This window comes from Cetorhinus maximus, chromosome 10, assembly GCF_964194155.1.
Source record: "Cetorhinus maximus chromosome 10, sCetMax3.hap1.1, whole genome shotgun sequence".
Taxonomy (NCBI): Eukaryota; Metazoa; Chordata; class Chondrichthyes; order Lamniformes; family Cetorhinidae; genus Cetorhinus; species Cetorhinus maximus.
In genome coordinates, this window is record NC_135888.1 from 110,022,560 (window position 1) to 110,046,128 (window position 23,569).

Below are 23,569 nucleotides of genomic sequence, written 5' to 3' on the forward strand. Positions count from 1 at the left end.
GAGCAACGTCTGAAGTCACTGTGGCGCATCCATGAGGCTCAGAACTATGTGGATAGCACATTCAGGGAGGCAGTCACGTTGTAGATCAAGGGAGTATGGGCAGCAAAGGAATGGGTGACCACCAGACAGTCTAGGAGGACGAGGGAGGTACTGCATGACTATCAGGAATGTACAGTTTAGAATGTAAGATGTAAAAGGACTTTGCATTTTTAAATAAACTAGAACAGCTTGAAATATTACACCTAACCAGCAGAAGTTAAGAAACAGTGTGTTTATTTTTCCCAAAGATTACTGGTTAAACTGGTACTGTGATAAATTATGATCAGGGAGGTAAAGTCCAAAGACAGTGAAGCAATGGGAATTTGCATTCAAAGGGGAAAAATATGTATGAAGGAGAGAAGGCAGTGTGTAAAGGCAGACATTTTAAGATCTAATAAGTGTGAAAAGCCTTCAGCATCTACGCCTCAAGCTGCTGTCTACAACGAACTGAAGTTAAGAAAACTCACTTTAAATTGGATTGCTCAGGGTAACATCTTTCTTTGCCTGGGTCTTTTAAAACATGTGTCTTCCTGTTGCCTTAATGGAGGTGGTGTAACTGGGAGTCAGATTAATTAGGGGGATTTAGAAGTTATTATAGTAGTAATCTGTAGACATATGTGCTTAAAATCATTTCTCTTATTAATAAATGTTTCATCCAGTTTTGTAAACGCCTTTAAGGCTCGGTGGTCTTATTACTACTGAATTCAAAGCTTGCATCTCGAAACATACAAATTGCAAAAATAGTCGTGGCAGTTGTCTCAAGTTTCCCTCTGGGATTTGAACAACTCAGCATTTACCATCGGCTGTGCAATAACAATGAATCTTGCTCACTAACCTGTTTTCTGATTTGGATACTGGTCAGGGCAATGGTTCCTCAGAGGAGTGCACCCAGAGTCAAGTCTATGGCATTATGGGTGGCTCAGCTGCACAGGAGGGGAGGAAGGGAAATGAAAGAACCAGTCGTAGGGGATTCAATAGTTAGGGGAATAGAAGGCGTTTCTGCAACGGTGACGTGACTCCAGGATGGTAAGTTGCCTCCTTAGTGCTAGAGTCAAGGTGTCACTAAGTGGCTGCAGCCCATCCTTATGGAGGATGTTGAACAGCCAGAGGTTGTGGTGCACATTGGTACCAACAATTTTAGAAAAAGGGAGGAGGTACTGAAAGCAGATTGGAGAGAGCTAGGAGGGTTAAAAAGCAGGGCTTCAGAGGCATTAATCACAAGATTACCCCCAGTGCTATGTGCTAGTGAGTACAGAAATAGGAAGACAGAGCAAATGAACGTATGGCTGGAGAGATGGTGCAGGAGGGAGGGCTTTAGATTTGAGGCGTTGGGACTGGTTCTAGGGCAGGTGGGACCTGCATCAAGGAGGACACATTTAGCAGGACTGGGACCAATATCCTCACAGGGAGATTTGCTGGTGCTGTTGGGGAGGGTTTAAATTAGCTTGACAGGAGAATGGGAACCTTTCTGAGAGGGAATTCAGACAGGAGAGAAGCAAAGTTGGTAACGGTAGAAAGAAAAGTAATAAGCAAAACTGGAGTGCAAAATTGGAAGACAGCAGAAACAAAGGCCAGCATCAAACAGGGTTAACAAACAGAATTTTTTTTTAAAAGGCAGTCTATCTGAATGAATGCAGCATTCGCAAGAAGGTAGATTAATTGATGGCACAAATAGAAGTGAATGAGCATGTTCTAATTGTCATTACAGAGACTTGGCTGAAGGTGACCTGGAAAATTCAAGGGTATTTGACATTTAGGAAGGATAGGCAAAAGGGAAAAGGAGGTGCCTTAGCGCTGTTAATAAAGATGAGATCAGTACATCAGTGAGGGGATCTTAGATCAGAAGGTCAAGATGTAGAATCAGGTTGGGTGGAGCTAAGAAACAACAAGTGGCAGAAACCATTGGTAGCAGTTGTTTATTGCCACCAAACAGCAGTGGTGATGTAGGACACAGTATAAATCAGCAAATTATTGCATATAACTAGAGAAATACAGTAGTCACGGGGGACCTCAATCTGCACACAGACTGGATAAACCAAATTAGCATAACTACTGTGGAAGACAAATTACTAGAATGTATGTGAGGTAGTTTCTAGAACAGAATGTTCAGGAATCAACTAGGGAATGGGCTATTTTAGATATACAGTATTATACAATGAGAAAGGGCTAGTTAATAATATTGTTGTAAAGGAGCCTGTCGGGAAGAGTAACCATAATATGGTGGAATTTTATATTAAGTTTGAAAGTGATGTAGTTCAATCAGAAACTTGGGTCTTAAATCTAAACAAAGGAAACTATGAAGGCACAAGGGACAAGTTAGCTATAGTAGATTGGGAAACTACAATAAATGGTATGACAATGGACAAAGCAATGGCTAGCATTTAAATAATTTAAAAATGGTTTACAACAAATATACATTCCTTTGAGGCACAAAAACCCAACAGGAAAAGTGATCCAACCATGTTCAACAAAAATAGTTAAGGATTGTATTAGATCAAAGGAAGAAACTTAAAAAGTTGCTAAAAGAAAAGTAAGTCTGAGGATTGGGATTATTTTAGGACTCAGCAAAGGAGGATCAAGAAACTGATGAAAAATAGAATGTGAAAGTAAACTAGCGAGAAACAAAAAAGGACTAAAACTTCAACAGGTAAGTAAAAAGGAAAAGGTTACCAAAGACAAATGTGGGCCTATTACAGAGGGACAGAGAAGAATTTATAATGGGGATAAGGAAATTGCAGAGAAACTAAACACTTACTTTGTGCCTGTCTTCACAGAGGAAGATAAAAATCCTCCCCAAAACGTCTGTCTTCACAGAGGAAGATAAAAATCCTCCCCGAAATACTAGAGAACCAAGGGGCCAGCAAGAATAATGAATGGAAAGGAATTAGTAAAAAGAAAAGTACTGGAGAAATTAATGGGACTCAAAGCTGGTAAATCCCCTGGGCCTGACGATCTACATCCCAGGGTGTTGAAAGAGGTGGCTGTAGGGGTAGTGGATGCATTTTGTCATCTTCCAAAATTCTACAGGTTCTGGAATTCCTGCAGATTGGAATGCAGCAAAATGTAACCCTATTTGAGAGAGAGAAAAAAACAGGGAACTACAGACATGTTAGCCTGACATCAACAGTAGGGAAAATGCAATTCTAAAATCTATTCTAAAGGATATGATAACTGGGCACTCAGAAAATAATGATAGGATTGGACAGAGTCAACGTGGATTTATGGAAGAGAATTCATGCTTGAAAAACCTGTTGGGAGTTTTTTTTGAGGATGTAACTGTCAGAATAGGTAAGGGGGAACCAGTGGGAGTGGTGTATTTGGATTTTTAGAAGGCTTTCAGTAAGATCCCACACAAGAGGTTAGTTAACAAAATTAGAGTACATGGGATTTGCGGTAATATACTAGCATAGATTGATAATTGGTTAACAGACAGGAAGCGTAGTGGGAATAAACAGGTCATTCTCAGGATGGCAGGCTGTGACTAGTGGGTACTGCAAGGATCAATGCTTGGGTCCCAGCTATTCACAATCTGTACCAGTGAATGTAGGGACAAAATGTAATATTTCCAAGTTTGCTGATGACACAAAACTAGGTGGGAATGAGAGTTGTGAGGAGGATGCGAGAAGGCCTCAAGGGGACTTAGACAGGCTAAGTGAATGGGCAAGGACATGGCAGATGGAATATAATATGAATAAGTGTGAAGTTATCCAATTTGGTAGAAAAAAGATATTTCTTAAATGGAGAGAGATTGGGATGTGATGATGTCCAAAGGGACCTGAGTGTCACTGAAAGCTAATATGCAGGTGCAGCAAACAATGAAAGGCAAATAGTATGTGGGCTTTAACATGAACACACTAAGAAGACGAGGAGGACGACGACGACGAAGACAAGGACGAGGAAGAAGACGACGAGGAGACGGACGAAGAAGACGATGACAAAGAACGAGGGTGACATTTGGTCCCTCAAGCCAGCTCCAAATTGAGCAGACTAGGCCTATGTTCTCTAGAGTTTGAAGAATGAGAAGTGATCTCATTGAAACATACAAAATTCTCACAGGGTTCGAGAGGGTAGGTGCAAAAAGGATGGTTCTAGACTCCCCAGCCAGGGAAACAAAGGACACAATCTCAGAATAAGGATTAGGTCATTTAGGACTGAGATGAAGGAGGGATTTCTTCAGTCAGAGGGTGGTGAATCTTTTGAATTCTCAACCCCAGAGGGCTGTGGAGGCTCAGTCATTGAGTGTTCAAGACAGAGATTTGATTCACTTGTGGATATCAAAGACATCATGGGATATGGGGATAATGCAGGAAAATGGCATTGAGGTGGATGATCAACCATGATTTAGTTGAAAGGCAAAGCAGAATCGATGGGCCAAATGCCTACTCCTGTTCCTATTTCCTGTGTTCCTAAATTGGTTGGTCAGCCCACTGGGAATTGTTTTGCCAATATAAATGATCCACTTGGAGTTTTGAGCAGGCATCCAATAAGCATTTCTTTTCACAAAATAAATGGAGTGCTGATAGTTTCCTATAAGCAGAGCACACTATATAGGACATTTTGTACTTCAAAATCACACAGAAACACACAGAATAAGCGTTTCCCCATGAAAATGCAGCAAAATAAATCTGAATACCATTTCTGTCCAAATTACGTGACTTCAATAAAATTGCAAAAATCTGAGCTGGTCGTGGGAACTAGCACGCTACACTTGGCAACACAAGTGGAAATGGGAAACTATAAACAGAAAATGTTAAAATTCTCTATTATGCAGAATATAGTTCAAGTTCAAAATGCTGAAATAACTTGTATCCAACTCTTGTAGTCTGTACAACACGTTTATGAATTCTCCTCTACTTCAAGGCAATAAATCTCAAAGTATAAGCTGGTGTTATTCTAAAATACTGTGTTGCTTAGCATACCTGGCAGTATTTGTGGAGAGAGAAACAAAGATTACATTACTGGTCTGTGACCTTTTATCAGAACAGGCAGTTCTGAAAGGTCACAGACTTGAAACATTAACTCTTTCTCTCTCCACAAGTGCTGCCAGACCTGCCGAGAATTTCCATTTTTTAAGATTTCCAGCATCAGTAGTATTTTGGTTTTTGTGTTACTTAGCACCAATGGTAATGGTGATCTTTTTCTGCATCTCAACTAGTCTATTGCTGTTCTATGTTCAACTGCATCTGCATAAATTAACCTATTTCTGATACCTGCTGAAATAAAAGCCACAGAAATTGCAATTTAAATTGTGCGAGGTTCATTCACAGGAGCCCGTCATCATTCTTTTGCTAAAAAGTGGAGTACATGAAATTGAACTTCTCACTCAATAAGGAAAGCTCTTATGTCTGCACATCCTGATCTTGCTGTTGCCACGTTGACACAATTTTTTGCTAATTATTTCAAACTGAACAGAATGCACTGATAGTGACCCATTGCATATTTATTCAATTTTTAGTGTTACAACATTTTTCTGACAGAGCTCACTTCCTATGTCTGCATTTATAGCCAATGTTGTTGAGCTATACAGTCAACTTCCTTCATATTCAGAATTCCTTTACTACTCTGATTAAGCAAATGTTTCTGTGTTGTATATTCTACATAAAAAGTCAAGAATTATTTTGAATTAATTGCTGCACAACATTTCTAGCACTGCCAACAGCAGATTGCAGTGGCCTAACTAAAAAGAGATAGCCGTACTCCTTCCTAGAAGGACACCTTGTTCAAATATAAAGGCACTGTTGAGAAATTGGGAAGCTAGTCCATACTTAAATAGATTCTGTGCTCTGTCAACACTATGCAGTGGATCACTATTTCTCTGTCAATGTTGCATCCTATTCAGTTTGATACAAGAAGGCAGTAATTAAAACAAGATTTTGGATGAGAAATGTTTTTACACAACTTTATTTATATTTTATATTTAATGTGACCCTACTTTCTTCATCTCTCTAACTTTTGCTTTTTTCTTCTAATTTCTTCCCTATACCCCTATCTTCTGAAGGCAATGAGCTAATTCGAGCATGGTCAACATGAGCATTTTCTGCCGTCTTTTCCCATGCTTCCATTCTTCATGCAGTAACTTAAAAGAGCAAGCACTGACAGGCTATTAGACATTGTGAGGTATCATCAAGTTCAGCCATGATCTTACTGACTAGTGCAGCAGGCTTGAGGGAGGCATATAGACCACTCTTACTCTTACTTCTTATAACATGGTCTGACTCGCTCTTATCTGACGTGCATATTCCAGCAGGGGAGTTACTGAACAGCAATCGGGAATGGCCTCCCTGGTCAGTTATCTCCTCCGCCTCCTTTACCAATTTCAGATTCTCAGAATATCCCGAAGCAAAGACAGCTGAAGTCAAGGATTAAGAAATCTCACCGTCTATATGGCTCAGCATTATCCACGTGCCATGCAACATGTATCCTTAAATTTACTACAAGATTTTCTTGTTCAACATAGAGATATTGTGTCCTTACCCTGGGAAAGGTAGCTCCATCTGTTCCAGCCAGTCATCCTGCTCTGTACTGTAGTAACTATGTCTAGACAACTCATGAGCTGCATCTTCATTCTCACTGTCACCCAAGGCACTATCTGAGCTCTCATTTCGAGGGATGTCCCATTCAACTCCAAAAGGTGCTTTTTTCTGAAGACGGTCTTCTTCCCCACAGGGGTCATCAATAGAGACCTTGTCTCTATAGTCCTGCTCAGCAGAACTGAGTACATGTGAATCTAAATCTATTCCATATGCCTTACAAGTGCACATGCAACTGTTCCCATTCAAGTCACGTTGCTGTTCATTGTACCGAATACAAAGTCCTACTTTTGAAATATCTTGTTGCCCAACTTTCTGCTGACCCTCTTTAGGAAGATCATCGATGGTCTTTGTTTCTATCAAATTATCCTCAGTAAAATACTCATCAAAAAGGCTCATACTTCCTTCAAGTGTAGGATCCCATTTAGAATTGGATGAATTGGTTAATGAGTCCTTTATCCCGCTAGTTTTGCTTTGGTCCAGAGTTATAGGCAATACCTCATCCATCTGTGTTCTTTTGAGCTCCTCAATGCCCTTCTGTAGTGCCTCATGGACCTCATTTCTCTTGGCTTCTGTATCAGAGTCAGGGGACAGTGAGTAGCCAATCTGAAATGTGACTTTTTCCATTGAATTGGGACTTTTCTGGAGTTGATTTGCACTACAGGGTACAGAAGTAGACAGCTGTTTATCAGGAGGCAGTTTCTCTATTATAGGCTCTATGATGAGGTTTTGGTCTACAACTGCAGATTTGACAGAAAGCACTGTTTCGGTCTTAGCTTCCTGAAGGCAATTTGCGCTTTCTTTGTATTGCTTGATGGTACCTTCTCCGCTGAGAGCTGCAAGATTTGTACTACAACTGCTTGGACTGCAATTGGCTTTCCAAAACTTCCTGTGACATCGTATGAATGCATCATTTGATTCTTCCTGCCTAGTAATATCATGTTGCTCTTTAGCAGTATGAAGGGGACACTTCTCACTCCGATAGATACTCGCAGCACTGTCCCGTGAAAGAGTGTTTTGATTTTGCAAAATGGTTGGAAAAAGTGAACTTTTATTCCTGTGAAGCGTAACCACAACATATTCTGACTCTTCCACCTCTCCTTTCTCCAGGGATGTGGTCATTACTGACTCATTCACTTCAGTTTCACCATCCCCTTCTACCACCAGTTGGGTTTCCTGGAGCTCAGAGCATCGAATGAAGTACGTGAGGAAATGAAGCAGCCGTTGAACCAATTCCTGTCGTTTACCAATCAGCACGGTCCGGGCTAATCTTACCGGAGAACCTATTGCACCATGTAGATCGACTATCAGAGAAAAAAAAATTAAAATCAGAAGAATATTTTTGACATGAAGTTATTTTGGTGGGGCGGGGTGGGTGGGATGGCAATAGCTGAGAGAGAGGAGATGTTTTGTGCGAGGTAAACAAACGTCAATGCTTACAAACAGAGCTCTTTTTACTTTTAGCACAAGGCCCTTAGGTTTACTGTGACCAGATGCATTATTGGAAACAAAGCAAATTTACTCTTTCAGCCTGTTTTTAAATATCCCCACTACACCACTGTGAACTTTCCATTTCCCGTCATGGTCTCCAGTCCAGTAGAGCTCCAACAGATTGAATAATAGTACCGTATTATGGACAGCTTTGCTCTATGGGTGCTAAGCAATGAAGCACACAATTAACCAAGCCTATTTTACAGGGGCTTATTACAAGCAGAAATTTCATCCCAGTCTGACCTAGTTGAAATCTAAGTCCCAGAAGCAGAAGAAAGTTTATGCTCATTGCAATGCCTTCCTCTTCAATTCTATTAAAATATCTTTAAGGTTCATTCGTGTTTTTGGGTTACAACACCATACTGTCAGGCGTTTTTAAAAAAATCAAAAGCTAGTTAGTTTCTATTCAGGGCACACTTGTGTATAATAGTACATATACAACAATTAATTCAAATCAGAACTGAGACCAACAGCAAAACATTATCCACATGTATACAGCTTAATCTTATGGTCAATGATAAAAACTAGAACCATATAAATAATGACCTAATTAAGTGGTTAACATTCTACGAGTTATAATGGGAATCTTCTTTCAATGGCAAGGGCTTCACAATTAAGAAGCATTAGATCAATAAATTTCAGCAATTATATAGTGAGACATTAGATATTATTCACTAGCTCATGATCTACCTAAGGCGTTATTAAATTGAATAACTAAAGGTGTTTTATGTTCCCTTGATTATGGCTGAATGATGAGCAATGCACTCAAATTGACATCTCTCATCAAGCGGAGAGAAGGAAATGTGCAGCCACTCAGAACTGGAGAAGTAGCCACACCTGAGTTTTAACAACTTCTGTTCCTAATTGTATACTTGACCTTTTTTTTCTTAAAAAAAAATGGGATAGGGTTTCCGGTTTAGGAATATTCACAAAATTGCACCCAAAATCTGCTTGGAATTGCACTGGTTAGAATGTACACTTCAGCTTTCTGCTAAAATACATTTGCATAGTCATAACTGTAAAACCTTCCACAAACCAGTGCAATCAGGCAGTGTAATAGAGCAAAATTATTATTTTTCTCTTTTCATTAAAATGTATTCCTTGCTATAATTAAAGGCAGTATACTGGTGCAGTTTTATTAATACAGCTGGAAATAAGTTTGTCAGCAAAATTATGCATTGTGTCCAGTCCTCCAACTGTGAGTAAGCCGATTTAAAAATCACTGAAAATAACTTTAAAATAACTGAACCATTTAATTGTTTCATTGGTATAATCAGTTTCTTAGTAAATTAAGTTATTATATACATGAAAAAGTTTTTAAAATTTGCTCACTAATGCCAATGTATCTAAGAAAATGAACACAATTTGAAGAAACTTCCTGAATCAATGTAATCGATGGAATCTTACAATTTTAATTGGGGTCATTGCTGGTTTTTCTAAACGGGGGTTTGATATGGGCAAATTAAGATCGTTAGAAATAGCAGGAGGAGGATGCCAGACCCTTCATGCATGCTCCACCATTCAATAAGATCTTGGCTGATCTTTGACCTCAACTTCGCTTCCCCACCCTATTCCATTTCCCTGATTTCCTTAGCACCCAACAATCTTAATGATTTCATTCTTGAGTATACGAAACAACTGAGCATCCACAGACCTCTGGGGTAGAGAATTCAAAAGATCCATAATCCTCAGCAAAGATATTTCTCATCCTAGTCTGAAATGGCCAACCATGTCTAACCTTTAATTTTTTTTTAAAAAGTGCGTGACCGATTTGTTTAAGTGCACCGGCATTAACTGGTAACTTAAAGGGGCTGACTTGTTAACAGTTTGTGTGGGTTGCTGCATGGCTACATAGTTCGGAGGGAACACTGTCCTTAACCTCTTACCCTGAGAGTGCTAGTGTCTCCAGCTAAAGGGAAGAGCCTCTCAGCATCTACACTGTCGAGCCTTCTAAGAATTTAATGTCTTTCAATACGATCACCTCTCGTTCTTCTAAATTCCAGAGAATTTAAGCCCGTTCTACTTGATCTCTCCTTATACGACAACCCTCTCTCAGGAATCAATCTAGTGAAGCTTTGTTGCACCACCTCCAAGACAAGTATATCCTTCTTTCAGTCAGGAGATCTAAACAGTGCAGTAGGTGGGGTCTTGCCAAGCCAAAGATAAATGCTGTAAGACTTCATAACTGTGATATTCCAACTTGTCAGTATTAAAGGCTAACATACCATTTATCTTCCAAATTGTTTCCTGTATGTGCATGTTTATATTTCTGTGATTCGTGTATAAGAACATCCAAATGCCTCTGTATAACATTTACTAGCCTCCTTAGTAGTAAAAACTAGTTTTAAAAAATTCTGCTTTTCCATTCTTCCTATCAAAATAGGAAATGTCACAATTCCCCACATTATACATCATTTGCCACTTGCTTGTCCAATCACTTAACCTATATTTCTTTGCAGACTCTGTGCTCCTCACAGTTTACTTTCCCACCTAAATTTGTATCATCAGCAAAGTTGGATGGATATGTTACACTCAGCACCCCCATCCAAGTTATTGACATAGACTAAATAGCCGAGGCCCTAACGATGATCCTTGCAGAACCCAATATCTTGAACGGACAGTAAAAATATTGCAGAAAACATAAGCACAAGTGGTTTTGGTGTTAACTCAGACTTAAATTCCCTAATCTCTTGCAGTTCTGGAAATTTTGCCCAGGTTGCATCATATTGCAACATTTGTTTGCCACATTACAACCCCTTACCTATACTATAACAGTCACTGTACTTCAAAAAGTACTTAAATTGACTGTGCAGTGCTTTCAAATATCCTGTGGTTGTGAAAGGTACTATATCAATGCAGTATTTCTTTACTGTGCCGAATTAATTGGCGAAACTAAGTGTAAGCTCAACCCCAATCTCTCCATATCACTCAATGATGCTAAATTTACATATATACTTTAGAGTAGGACTTACCTAACTGGGCCCATAGGGGGTTATACGGGTTTGACTTTGATAGCATATCCACACTGCGAGAGGAATGTTTTTCCAAGAATATCTTAATAGGTGGTTGACCATTTGGCATTACTGTTGGGACCCAGGCAAGATGATTTGTGAGGACAGCAGTAATCAGGGCTGGCAGAAACCTGGTTAAAAACATCAACATTGAGCAATTCATATTCATCAATTCTACTTTCAAATGAAATTTGCACATTAAACAGCAAGTGCAATTTTTTTTTGTCTTGGAGCAAAGAGGAACAGCATACCTGAGATACAAATGATGGCATTACAGCAGTGGGATAGAGGAAGTTCAAACCCCAATTTGCCAAGCTCCCTATTTCACTCTAGGGCACTCTATGGTCTCAAGAATTCCTACAAATACTTAAACACTACCTAGCAAGCCACAACTCAAAACTGCAGTAAGAAAATCTATAATAAAATTGAATGGACCACCTGATATCAACCAAGGAAATGGATTCAGACAAGACAAAGCCACACCCAGCCTAGTCAATCATATCTGTGGATTTGCGCCAGAATTAGGAGAGTTGCCCAACAGACGAGTGCCCGACATAGTCATACTCATAGGAATCACACCTTTCAGCCAACGTCTCAATCTTCCAAAACCAACTCTAGTTAGGTCCTGTTTCACTGCCAAGAAAGACCCACCAGAGGTGGCAATGACAGTGATATACAGCTGGGAGTGGTCATGATATTCCTCCCCATTGACTCCAGACCCCATGAAGTCTCATGACATCAGGTAAAACTGGCAAAGAAACCTCCTACTAATTAACACCTAGCCCCATCGCACAGCTGATAAAATCAGTACTCATCTATGTTGAGCACCACTTGGAGGAAGCACTGAGGGTAGCAAGGGCTCAATGTACTCTGGGTGGGAAAATTCAATATCTAACACCATGAGTGGCTCGGATGCACCACTACTGACTGAGCCCTGAAAGACATATCTGCCAGACTGGCCCCGTGTCAGATGGCGATAACACCAGGAAGGCAAAACCTCCTTGGCCTTATCCTCACCAATCTACCTGTCGCAGATGCATCCGTCCAAGATAGCATTGGTAGGAGTGACTACCACAGGGTCCTTGTGGATATAAAGTCCTATCTTCACATTGAGGGTACCTTCCATCACGTTGTGACACTGCCATTGTGCTAAATGGGACAAATTTAGAACATATCTAGCAATTCAAAACTGGGCATCCATGAGGTGGCATCAGCAGCAGCATTTTATTCAACTATAATCTATAACCTCGTGGCCTGGAATATTCCTCACTCCATTACCAGCAAGCCAGGGGATCATCCTTTTGCTCAATGGGAACTGTAGAATAGCATGCTGGAAGCAGTAGCAGGCATACCTAAAAATGAGCTGCCAACCTTGTGAAGCTACAATACAGGACTACATGCATGCTAAAACGCAGAAAGCAGCATGCTATAGACAGAGCTAAGCTATCCACAACCGCAGATCAAATCAAAGCTCTGAAGTCCTGCCACATCTAATCTTGAATGGTGACGAGCAATTGAAACAATTAACAGGAATCATCACACTCCTTTAACATCTTCATTCTCAATGATGGCCGAATCCAGTATGTGAATGCAAAGACAAGGCTGAAGCATTTGCAACAATCTTCAGCCAAAACTGCCAAGTGAATGATCCGACTTGGCCATCCTGACGTCCCCAGTATCACAGATGCCATTGAGAATCATTTAGAGTCATTTAAGGCACAGAGGCAACCATTTGGCTCATTGAGTCCAGGCAATTTGGTTCACTCCACATGATATCAAGAAATGGCTGAAAGCACTGGTTACAGTAAAAGACATCAACCCAGACAACATCCCAGTGGTAGTACTGAAAATATATTTCAGAATTAGCTGTGCCTCTAGCCAAGCTGTCCCAGTACAACTACAATACTGGATCAACCTGACAAAGTGGATAATTGCCCAGGTATGCCCCGTCCATTAAAAGCAGGACAAATCCAAACTAGCCAATTACCGTCCCATCAGTACATACGAGCATAAGAACATAGGACTTAGGAGCAGGAGTAAGCCATTCGGACCTTCTAACCTGCTCCGTCATTCAATATGATCATGGCTGATCCGGTTGTGGTCTCAACTCCACCTTCCTGTCTGCGCCCCCATAACCTTAGGCTCCCTTGTCTATCAAAAATCTAATTCAGCCTTGAGTAAATTCAATGACCCATCCTCCACTGCCTTCTGGGGAAGAGAATTCCACAGACTAATGATCCTCTGCAAGAAAGAATTTATCCTCATCTCTGTCTTAAAGGTAGGACTTCTTATTCTTAAACTATGCCCCCTAGTTCTAGTCTCCACCACTAGAGGAAACATCCTCCCGGTATCCACCCTATCAAGTCCCCTCGGGATCTTGTGTGTTTCACTAAGATCATCTCATCCATCTAAACTCCAGTGGACATAGGTCTAACCTATTCAACCTTTCTTCATTAGATAAGCCCTTCATCCCAGGAAGGAATGAGTCTACACTCAAATCACCAGCAAAGTGATGGAAAGGGTTGTCGACAGTACTGTCAAGCAGCACTTAGCTTGCTGATGCTCAGTTTGGGTTCTGCAGGACTATTCAGTTCCAGACCTAATTACAGCCTTGGTCCAAATATAGAAAAGAGAATTCAATTCCAGGGGTGAGGTGACAGTTTGACATTAAGGGAGGATTTGACCAACTATGGCATCATGGTGGCATAGCAAAATTGAAATCAATGGGAATCAGGAGAGAACTCTCCACTAGCTGGAGTCATACCTAGCACAAAGGAAAATGGCTGTGGTTCTTGGAGGTTAATTATTTCAAGCCCTGGACATCGTTGCAGAGTTCCTCAAGGTAGTGTCCTAGGCACAACCATCTTCAGCTGCCTTATCAATGATCTTTCCTCCAACATAAGATCAGGCACAGGAACATTTGCTGATTATTGCAGTGCTCAGTTCCACTCAACTTCTCAGAGATTGAAACAATCCATGCCCACATGCAGCAAGATCTGGACAACACTTAGATTTGGGCTCAAAATTGCAAGTAAGATTTATACCAGACAGTTGTCAGGCAATGACCATCTCCGACAAGACAGAATCTAACAATCACCCCTTGACATTCAATGGCATAACCATTGTTGAATCCCACATCATTGACATTCTTACAGTTACCATGGATCAGAAACATAACTGTGCCAGCCACATAAATACTGCGGCTCTAAGAATGGGTCACGAGTGACTCACCTCCTGACTTCCAAAACCTTTTCACAATTTGTAATGCACACGTCAGGAGTGTGATGAATGCTCTTCATCTGCCTGGATGAGTGCAGCTCCAAAAACACTCAAGAAACTTAGAGGACAAAGCTGCCTGTCTGAGTGACCCCATCTGCCACTAGTGCACAGTGGCTGCAGTGTTTACTATCTACAAGTTGCAGCAGCTCTCCAAGGCTTCTTCAATAGCAACTCTCAAACTTGCGACCTCTGCCAAGGAAAAGGGCAGCAAGTGCATTGGATCACTGCCACGTCCAAATTCCCTTCCAACTCACACACCATTATGAGTTGGAATGTATTGGTGTACCTTTGTCACTTGGGTGAAAATCTTGGAACTACCTCCCTAACAGAACTGTGGGAGCACCTTCACCACACGGACTGCAGTGGTTGAAGAACGGCACTCACCATCACCTCCTCAAGGGCAATTAGGGATGGACAGCAAATAATGACCTTGCCAGTGACACCCATATCACATGAATGAATAAAATTTCTGTGTCTGAAAGACAGGGTCAGACATGCAAATTAAATTGCATGATCAAGAAAGAAATTTTAATTCTCGCACAGTAACAGTAAATCACCAAATACAGAAATGAAATTTTTGGGATCATCAGCATGTAACGTAGACGTTCACCCAGTTGAACATGAATCTAATGACTTTGCGGACCACCCAGGATCCAATCATGCATTGTGGTTTGAAAACCAATGCTCAAAGGAGCCACTCCCACATGAAGTCCATGCGCTCACCAACAAGGTGGAAGACTTCTTCCCTGGGTTGTTGGATACCACATTGATTATCTTGAAAACAGGTCACTCATCCAGGTGCAGGAAGTTAAGTTCTTCCGCCCTTTCACCCAAAAGGTGAAAAGGGGGCAGAGGTGGACAGAAAAGAGAGGAAGAGTGGAATTGTGGCCACAATTAAGTTAGCAAAAAATCAATTGTTACCGAGCATAATAAAGCAAAGAGAATAATTATTCACATCTGTGTATTACAAAGCTGCATTTCTAGACATAGATAATAAATACAAGATTAAAATAAATCCTCATCTATCTCTGAATTGTTACACCACAAGCAGCCATTCAGCCCATCTCTGCACTGAACGAGCAATTCATTTAGTGCCATTCTCCCATCTTCTCCCCATAACCCTGCACAGTCTGCCTTTCCAGATAACAGTCTAACTCCCTTTTGAATACTTCAATTGAACCTACCTCCACCATACTATCAGGCAGTGCAATCCAGTCCTTATCCATTTGCTTCATGGGAAAATTTTTCCTCGTCGTTTTTGCATCTTTTACCAATTACTTTAAATCTGTGCCCTCTCTTTCTTGATCCTTTCATGAGTGAGAACAGTTTCTCCCCATCTACACTTTTCAGACCACTCATGATTTTGAATACTTCTATCAAATCTCCTCTCAACCTTCTCTTTTCCAGGGGGGAAAAAAAAAGTCTGAAATACTCCAATCTATCTTCTTAAAGTACCTCATCCCTGGAACCATTCTCGTGAATTCTATATGGCGAGTTCCCAAACCCAGCTGGCTCCAAGGAATCTGAGGCACTTTCACGGAAAGAAGTGAACAAGTGAAAATTAAAATGTATGGTTTTTCTCCTTTTGCCTCCTTATGATCAGGTTAAAAGTAGCAAGAAAAGGGGTCAAGTACAAGGGTGTTTCTAACTCCTCTGTCAGCAAACACTGTATAAAAAGCAGAACACCCATGTGGAGTGAGTTTAAGAACAACATAATGTCATTCTCTTTTGAATTCAGAAGAGAATATTTAAGGTTTTTACTTTCCCTCTCATGAATTTCCCCATTTCATTCTTTGGTTGAAAAGGGGAAAACAAGCAAGTGATTTTAGTTTTTAGGCCTATGCAAATGCAATTCTATACTCCACCACGGGATGGTGCACAAGGGGCATCAGACTCCATTTTTGCCTCTGCCTACTGAGAATTATCACTTTGTGCCTCCTCCATGATGGTGCATTATAAGACAAAGTGCAATGTAGCCTCTGCACATTATTGTATAACACATACAAATAAAGCATTTGTTGTTATTTTGAAAACAAAATTGAAGATTCCTCCGAGCAACTAGATATTAACAAATCAAATGTCAGAGCTAAGAAGAAAATTTGACCAAAATATTTAAGGAGTTGAAACCAGTAATCTATTAACTGCTTCACATCTTCCCTGCAAACACCACATATAACGACTGAAATAAAAATGCTGGAAATACGCAGCAAGTCAGCCAGCTTCTGTGGAGAAAGAAACAGTTTACGTTTCAGGCCTATGATCTTTCACCAGTACATATTTACTCTTCTCCTTCCCAGCTTATGAAAAATCCTCTCAATACTCAACTGGTTCTTTGATGTTTGTTCCATCAGTAAAGCAAACTCCTTCATAAACTGTTGGCATAGAAGGTTTTTTTCAGGTGTTCCAGACATCATGGTTAACCATACAGGCTCCGTAATCCTTGGCATTGTGTAAAGGTTATGTATCGCAGTCCTAATTTTGGGAAGGGGAGGGGGGAGTGGGAAGAGAGAAAAGAGGGAAAAAAAAATCAAGTTTTTTGGGCACAACGATTTTTCTTTAGAAACTAGAAATTGTGCCAATGGAATAATATTACTTTTTCTCATATTAGCTATTAATCAGAAAACAAAGACAAAAAGGAAACAAAATCAGCCTCTTTGCTCCCTTCTGCTTTAGTTGGGTCGGCATCACAGGCTAATATCCATATTCCATCAACATTTATATGGGCGGCGCTGGCGAAACCAGACATAACCTGCTGAAATTGTCGTGCTAATGAGAACTTTTAAATGCAAATAATCTAAAGATGGGTCTTGAAGACTTATGATGGGTCTGTGACAGTTTCCTTTGGCAGCTTGTTCCATTGTGGAACACCCCTGGAGTCACTTAACATGAGCGGTTCCTGAACAATATCTTCTAAAATTACTTAAGTATACAACATATTAGAAGCATTTGTTGTGCTCAGAAAGCTGATTATATTTCATAGCAAGCAACATGCAACCTGCTATTCTTAACAGTCCCTGGCATAAGCTGCAACTGATACATGTTCCCCTGACAGTTATCAAATTCCACTGGCAGTGGGCCATTGGACATGTGACTGGTGGAACGGAAAGCTGGATCTCAAATATTTTAAGTCTTCCATCCAAAAAAACCTCACTGGGATAAAAAAAATCAGCCCAGCTGCTGCAATTCAAGTTGTTTCAAAATGAAAAACCACGTAATAAATTTCTCCTGTTGACAAACATAATAACATAACAGCATTACAGGAAGTGAAAAAATCTTCCACTTAAATATAAATCCCTTTGCTACAGTAGCTCGCCCAGATGCCAAAGCTCAGTATCTGAATGAAGACCCAGATATTAATTTTTTTTAATGCAGCCCATACAGAATTCACAGAAATCCTTCCAGTTAAAAAGCTCGTTGGGAGTCGTAAAGAACTGCAGCAATACATTTCTGGCAATGCTATTTATAGACAAAGTAATAACAGACGTGGGATCTCAGTAGGCTGTGACAGTGGTAAGGTAACCTCTGACTGAAGGACAAACCCTGAACAAGATCTCAACCAAAGTGTCTGTCCTTAGTTAACATAGCCAGATACTTAAGCACCCAATTCAGAGCTGTTTAAGGATGTTCCATTGAAGGTGCATGTGTGCTATGTGGTAGATACTGTGAAGAATTTTTCAGAAGCAGCCATTGGCTATAGCATGTTCACTTTTCCTGTAGCTGCTGAGTTATTAAATCCCAATAATTACAAATCTTAAGGACTCTGTTCATAGTTGATCTGTAGCCATTAAATCCACCTTGATTTAGCTTTTATGGGAGACTTTAAGAAAACTCTATTTCTGTTTTGCATTTACTTTGCGATTGAATCCAGCAGTATTATCAACCATCCCACAAAATTAGCTGTCCTCAGTTGAATAAATAGTGCATTACATATATAGTACAAAAAGGATAGGCTTCACCCCAGACTACTCTGAAACATCACCAACACCTACAGAACGACAGTAACAAAATCCTGGCAGCAGCTTACCTGTTGAATATCTTGGGTTGCACATCATATGCAACCCAAGGCACAGGTGAAGGGGCAGAGAGTGCAAAGAGCAAGAGGGAACATTAACTTCAAATGAACAAAACATGGTTGTTTTATAGCTTAGAAATTCTTTGAGAAAAGTGTTTGTATAGTATCTTCATCTGAGTCAGTTTACCAACATCTATGAGGCCAAACATCAGAATTTATCATTATGGCTTTCACAATTTGCATTTTATCCATATGACAACTTTTTAAACAAACAAGATACCAGGTGTGGACTATCATGCCTACACTATAAGCATTATGTGGGATATTTCACCACCACTGTGATTGTTTTGGCCACATGCTAAAATAACTCACTGGCCCAGTGAATAACCATGACATACCATACCAATATACTGCCATTAGATGAGTAAGCAGATGTGAAATTTACTAAAACAAGAGGTCAAAGGTCACAGAAGAGGGTGATCAAGATTCAAAAATTGTTTTCAGCATTACCAGGCATTTTACAACCAATTATATGCTCCTAACAATCTGAAAGCCTTTCTTAAACAACAAAAAGCTTAATAAGACACATATTCACTGCATATAAACATATCAAAATATTCACCTGAATTCATTTAAAGCATCTACAATTCTATTGTAACCCAGGACACGTTGGTTTGTCTCAGAAATTCTATTTCTCATTTTCATGGCCTAAAAAGAAGAATACAAAACTGTGTTCAGTAGGTGTGCCCAAACATGCTAAATTCCTACTCAAATGTGTAGGGAAGGTTATGGCTTTATTCGCGATTGCAAAGTTCCAGAAAAGCCTACTTACATGGTTTTCAAATTAGAGATTTATGCAGTTCTTGAAGAAGGCAAGGGAACACATGCCCAAATCTTGGATTTTAACCAGATCCAAGGTCTGCGAAAGCGTAAGATGTTACGTAACAAAAGTGACTACATTTAGTTCATTGGTAGTGAAGCTTCTTAGGATTTTGAGACATGGCAAAGGATAAATGCCAAGTTCTTCCTTTAAGCTGAGACAGACTCAGCGTCGCTTGCTCTAAGATTTCAGAAATGTGTTGGAATACATCATTAGGATGATCTGGGAATGAGTTTCAGCCATTTCTGTGAAAAACTGTGGGGCTAATTTTGGTGGGTAATATTTTGTCAGCGGACTTAGCAAGGCATTAAGTTCACTACTTCAGCCTGGATACTTCAGGGCCATACTGAGAAGCGGCAAAGGACAATTTTGACTTATGTTGATGGCATTGGAGAAAGACACACACAATGCAAATTAATTTTAGATAAAGACATGCAATGGATTTGCAGCCAAAGGGAAAAGAAAGTAATTGAGAAGAAAAAGGGCTCTTGCCTTTCAAATACCATGGAAAGAGCCAGGCAAGTACAGCTTTTAGCCAAAGGCACTTGCACCTAGACAGATGTTGCAAGCCAGGCCTTTTTGGAGTTATGTTGGTTCTGAGTTGAAATGCCTGATGGAAATTAGAAGTTGCTACAAAATTGACAATTCAATATCTGAACTAGCATATTAACTGCCCACCAAGGCATTCTTGATAGACTAATCAGCCTGGTTAATGGGAACTGGATGAGATAAATCTGTCACTGAAAACTAGAGTCCATCCCACTTTACCCCAGATAACCCTGCAAGCCAATTCACGATTTGATAGGGCAGTCCTGCAGGAAGCTTTTCAGTGCTATGTTTGAATGGCAGACACGCACAAACAGGGTAAACAGGAACACAACCTTTGCAGATTTATCAGCAGCTGACAATGGTAATAAACCTCTGTGTATGGTAACAGCTGGCTGACTAAAATAATTTTTAAATCCAAGAATGGAGTGGGAAAGTAACAATATTAGCAAAGCTCATATACTTGCCTACTCCGCTCCAATATGTCCGAGATTCTTTACACAGCGAGAGCTGAATTCAGCTGTTTCAGGCAGACATTAGTTGCTTCTCATTCCACATGGAGGGATAGTCAATCTGACTGCTCACCTGCATTGGCTAGCAGCCAGTTCCAGAGCAAGACTGGCTGAGACATTAGAGTATAATGTCTGACTGTTCTCAACAGGGGTATAATGTGCAACAAAGCAGATCTAGAAGTGTGGGAACAGTGTAAACAGTGATTTATACCCCTCCCACACCACCTTCATCTCACTAGGCATTTTTTAATGGATAGAACTATAAAAGGAAACAGCTTTCGCTAGAGCACAGATGCATTCCAATACCATGCCACACATTTTACACTTGGAATTTTTTTTCCAATAATAAAAAAGGCTTTCTTCGTCACAGATGTACATGCTAAAAAAAAATCTCAGCATCTTAGCTATTACGGAGGCAACTTAACCAGCAAGTGGCACTCGGTCAGAAATGACTCAGACAAAACCATACCATACGGCATCACTTCCCGAGTAGCAGAAGGAGGAAGCGTGAGTACCTGCTCAATAGCAAACTTCAGTCTGTTGACGTGACTCTCAAAGAGAGGAAAATGAGCAAAGAAGAACTCATGAAACTTGTTATTCTCTTCCTCATCTAGCGACAGTGAAAATATTATGCCAATAGCAATCTTCTTTTTTCGAACAATGGAGGGATTCGAACTGCAGCTTTCATCAGACATATTAAAGCTCTCCTCTACTGACCTGAAAGACCAGAAAGACTTCTGTGAGCACAATAGCTAACAGATGCATGTATTGTATACAAAAAATCTTCAATGAATACTAACTTAAAGTGAAACATGGCTACACAGAAGAACTTAATTTAGTGAAATCTTTGGTGGCAAAAAGCAGGACAAGTGCTTTAAGACAGTAGCTGGCGCTGCCAGGATAGCTATTCCAGTTAAAGCATTAGCTTTTCTGCCAAGGGAAATCACCACTTTAGCTGGTGTACAGGAAGGCACAGGAAAATGTAGATGATAGGCAAGCAGAATCCATAACATCTGGCTTCAAAACTGAAAATTAGCAGCTTTGTAGGTGGTCAGCTGCCTTGATCAGGGATGGTGTATAGAATGTGACTCAGGAAAGAATCAGGTGGGGTAAAAGGGAAGACAAAAAAATAGTGGATAAAGAGAGATTACTCCAAATAATCTCCTGCTCCCCACAAATTAATCAAAATAATCCTCTGTGACATACAATAATGATCAACAGTACAATTCAATGCGGCATTTTCACTTTTAAACACCAAGACCAGGATTTTCCAGCTTTGTAGCATTTATTGAATGGGTGGAAGATCACAGGCGGCTGGCAGGATGAGAAGTACAAAATCTTGACCTACGTTTGAATAATCTCAGTCTGTGGTGAGATTCAGTGGTTGAGCCACACCTGTCAGTTATACTTCCCAACTCCACCCCCTCCAATGAAGTAACTGCAATTAACATAAAAGGTTCTGAAGAAGCGTCATACAGACTCAAAACGTTAACTGTGTTTCTCTCTCCACAGATGCTGCCAGACCTGCTGGGTTTTTCTATCATTTTCTATTTTTATTTCAGAATTTCAGCATCTGCAGTATTTTGCTCATCAGGCAGGGAACAAGAGGAGAAACTCTACAGAGAACTTATGCCGTAGCATGGGGTGAAAATTTATTGGCTCAATTAGAGATCATTGGGTGTGATATGATGGTGGCTTTTGAGTTTCAGCATATTAGGTGGTGGAGGGGGCAAGACATACAATTTTGTGAAATGTCACTCAATACTTGCACATATAATATGCTGGAAGACAAGCTTTGCTTTTGTGTTTGAACAATTCTGGACTTACCATCTGGGAAAAACTCCATTTTCAAGACTAGTATTCTGACTGCGGCGCCAACGACGATGATAGCTGCTTGCACAACTATTTGGAAGCGAGGAGCTTGGTGAAGGGAATGGAGTGATAAGCAGGCTGCTCAAGGAAGCTGTAGACATTATCAGAAGAAATTTGTGACTTATCTGACAGCTACTCATATAACTGAATTAAAAAGACAGCTTTGGTTGTTTTAATTCACTGATACAACATGTAAAATATCACTATTCACTATTACAGTTACTCCAAAGAGTAACCCTTTATAAAAAACAAGAATTCAACAACATAACAACTGCAGTATTGATGCTTGCTTCAAAATTAGAAAATTGTACTTATTGGCATTATTAAATTGGTACTATTACACAAATAAAAGTCAGTCAAGTTGACGTACATGACCTGAAATGCAGAACTTTAATTTTGCACAGCAATTGTGTCATTTTATTAGGACTTCTCTGAACAGATTCTGGACAATACATGGCACACCTGTCGTTTCAGATAGCCAGTTTACTGTAGCACTGGCAAACACTGGTGATTAGTTTTGTTTGGCCAAAGATGGTTGTGTCCCCAAAGAAGTGGCCTAGTTACAACGTTTAATCTCAATAAAAGCAGTCATCTTGGAAATGTCAAATTACATTAAAACTCTATGGGATAGGCATACATTTGCAGCATTGACACTGTTCAAAGCAAAAAAGAAAATTGTGGAATTTTTTTTCTCTTAAAATCAATAATAGTCAAGTACTTTAGGGCTCAAAAGGTTTTCTGCATTTTATAGGAAGCCATGTAAATTCGTTTGGGCTAGATTATAAATATTACAGCCAAATCATGAACACAGCTTTCCCATGTCACAAAGTGAAGGATGATTTGTCTGGAACTTGTGCGCTCAACAGAATACATTGTACCCATGGTTAACTTTCAATAACCAGTTGCTCAAAGTATATTTATTAGAGTTTATTTTTGATTATGTAGCAGCTATGAAAATTAATTGTGACAAGTGCTTTGAGACATTTCAATGTAATGAGGAGCTATATAAATGCAATTATGTAAAACACTTAAGGCTTGCTTCAGGTGGACAACCATAAGAATTCAATACAAATTATACAATCCAAGTAACTAGTAATGTATTCAATTCTCACCAGATCGTGTTATTCCACTGTCTCGATCTTCATTGATTCCTCTACTGGGCATGTCCATTGGGGTGCTGTGAACTATAAATATTAGGAGAATGTGAGAATTTGCCCTCTAAACATGTTAACCAGATCATGATGCAAGTAAAATATCAATTTGTGGAACAGGGCAAGCCACTAACTACCACAATCATACGGTGCCGAGCAGCATACATGCTGGAATCACTACGAAGGATCATGTGCGTGAGCATGCAATTTATCAGCCAACAACAACAACAATGGAATTTCCAATAT

The 23,569-nt window shown here is 40.0% G+C and overlaps 1 protein-coding gene across 3 annotated transcripts in view; it reads right to left on the minus strand.

Annotated features, from left to right (window-relative positions):
- The window catches only part of fnip1 (folliculin interacting protein 1), a 122,635-nt gene that overhangs the window by 10,478 nt on the left and 88,588 nt on the right, over positions 1–23,569 (minus strand). For all 3 annotated transcript variants that reach the window (XM_078550995.1, XM_078550993.1, XM_078550994.1), the window contains 7 exons: positions 23,285–23,356; positions 22,128–22,263; positions 20,816–21,017; positions 18,985–19,070; positions 16,676–16,822; positions 11,033–11,202; positions 6,514–7,873 (listed from right to left, as the gene is read on the minus strand). In XM_078550995.1, coding sequence (XP_078407121.1) covers positions 6,514–7,873; positions 11,033–11,202; positions 16,676–16,822; positions 18,985–19,070; positions 20,816–21,017; positions 22,128–22,263; positions 23,285–23,356 — 2,173 coding nt within the window. The remainder of the gene's footprint in view (positions 1–6,513; positions 7,874–11,032; positions 11,203–16,675; positions 16,823–18,984; positions 19,071–20,815; positions 21,018–22,127; positions 22,264–23,284; positions 23,357–23,569) is intronic.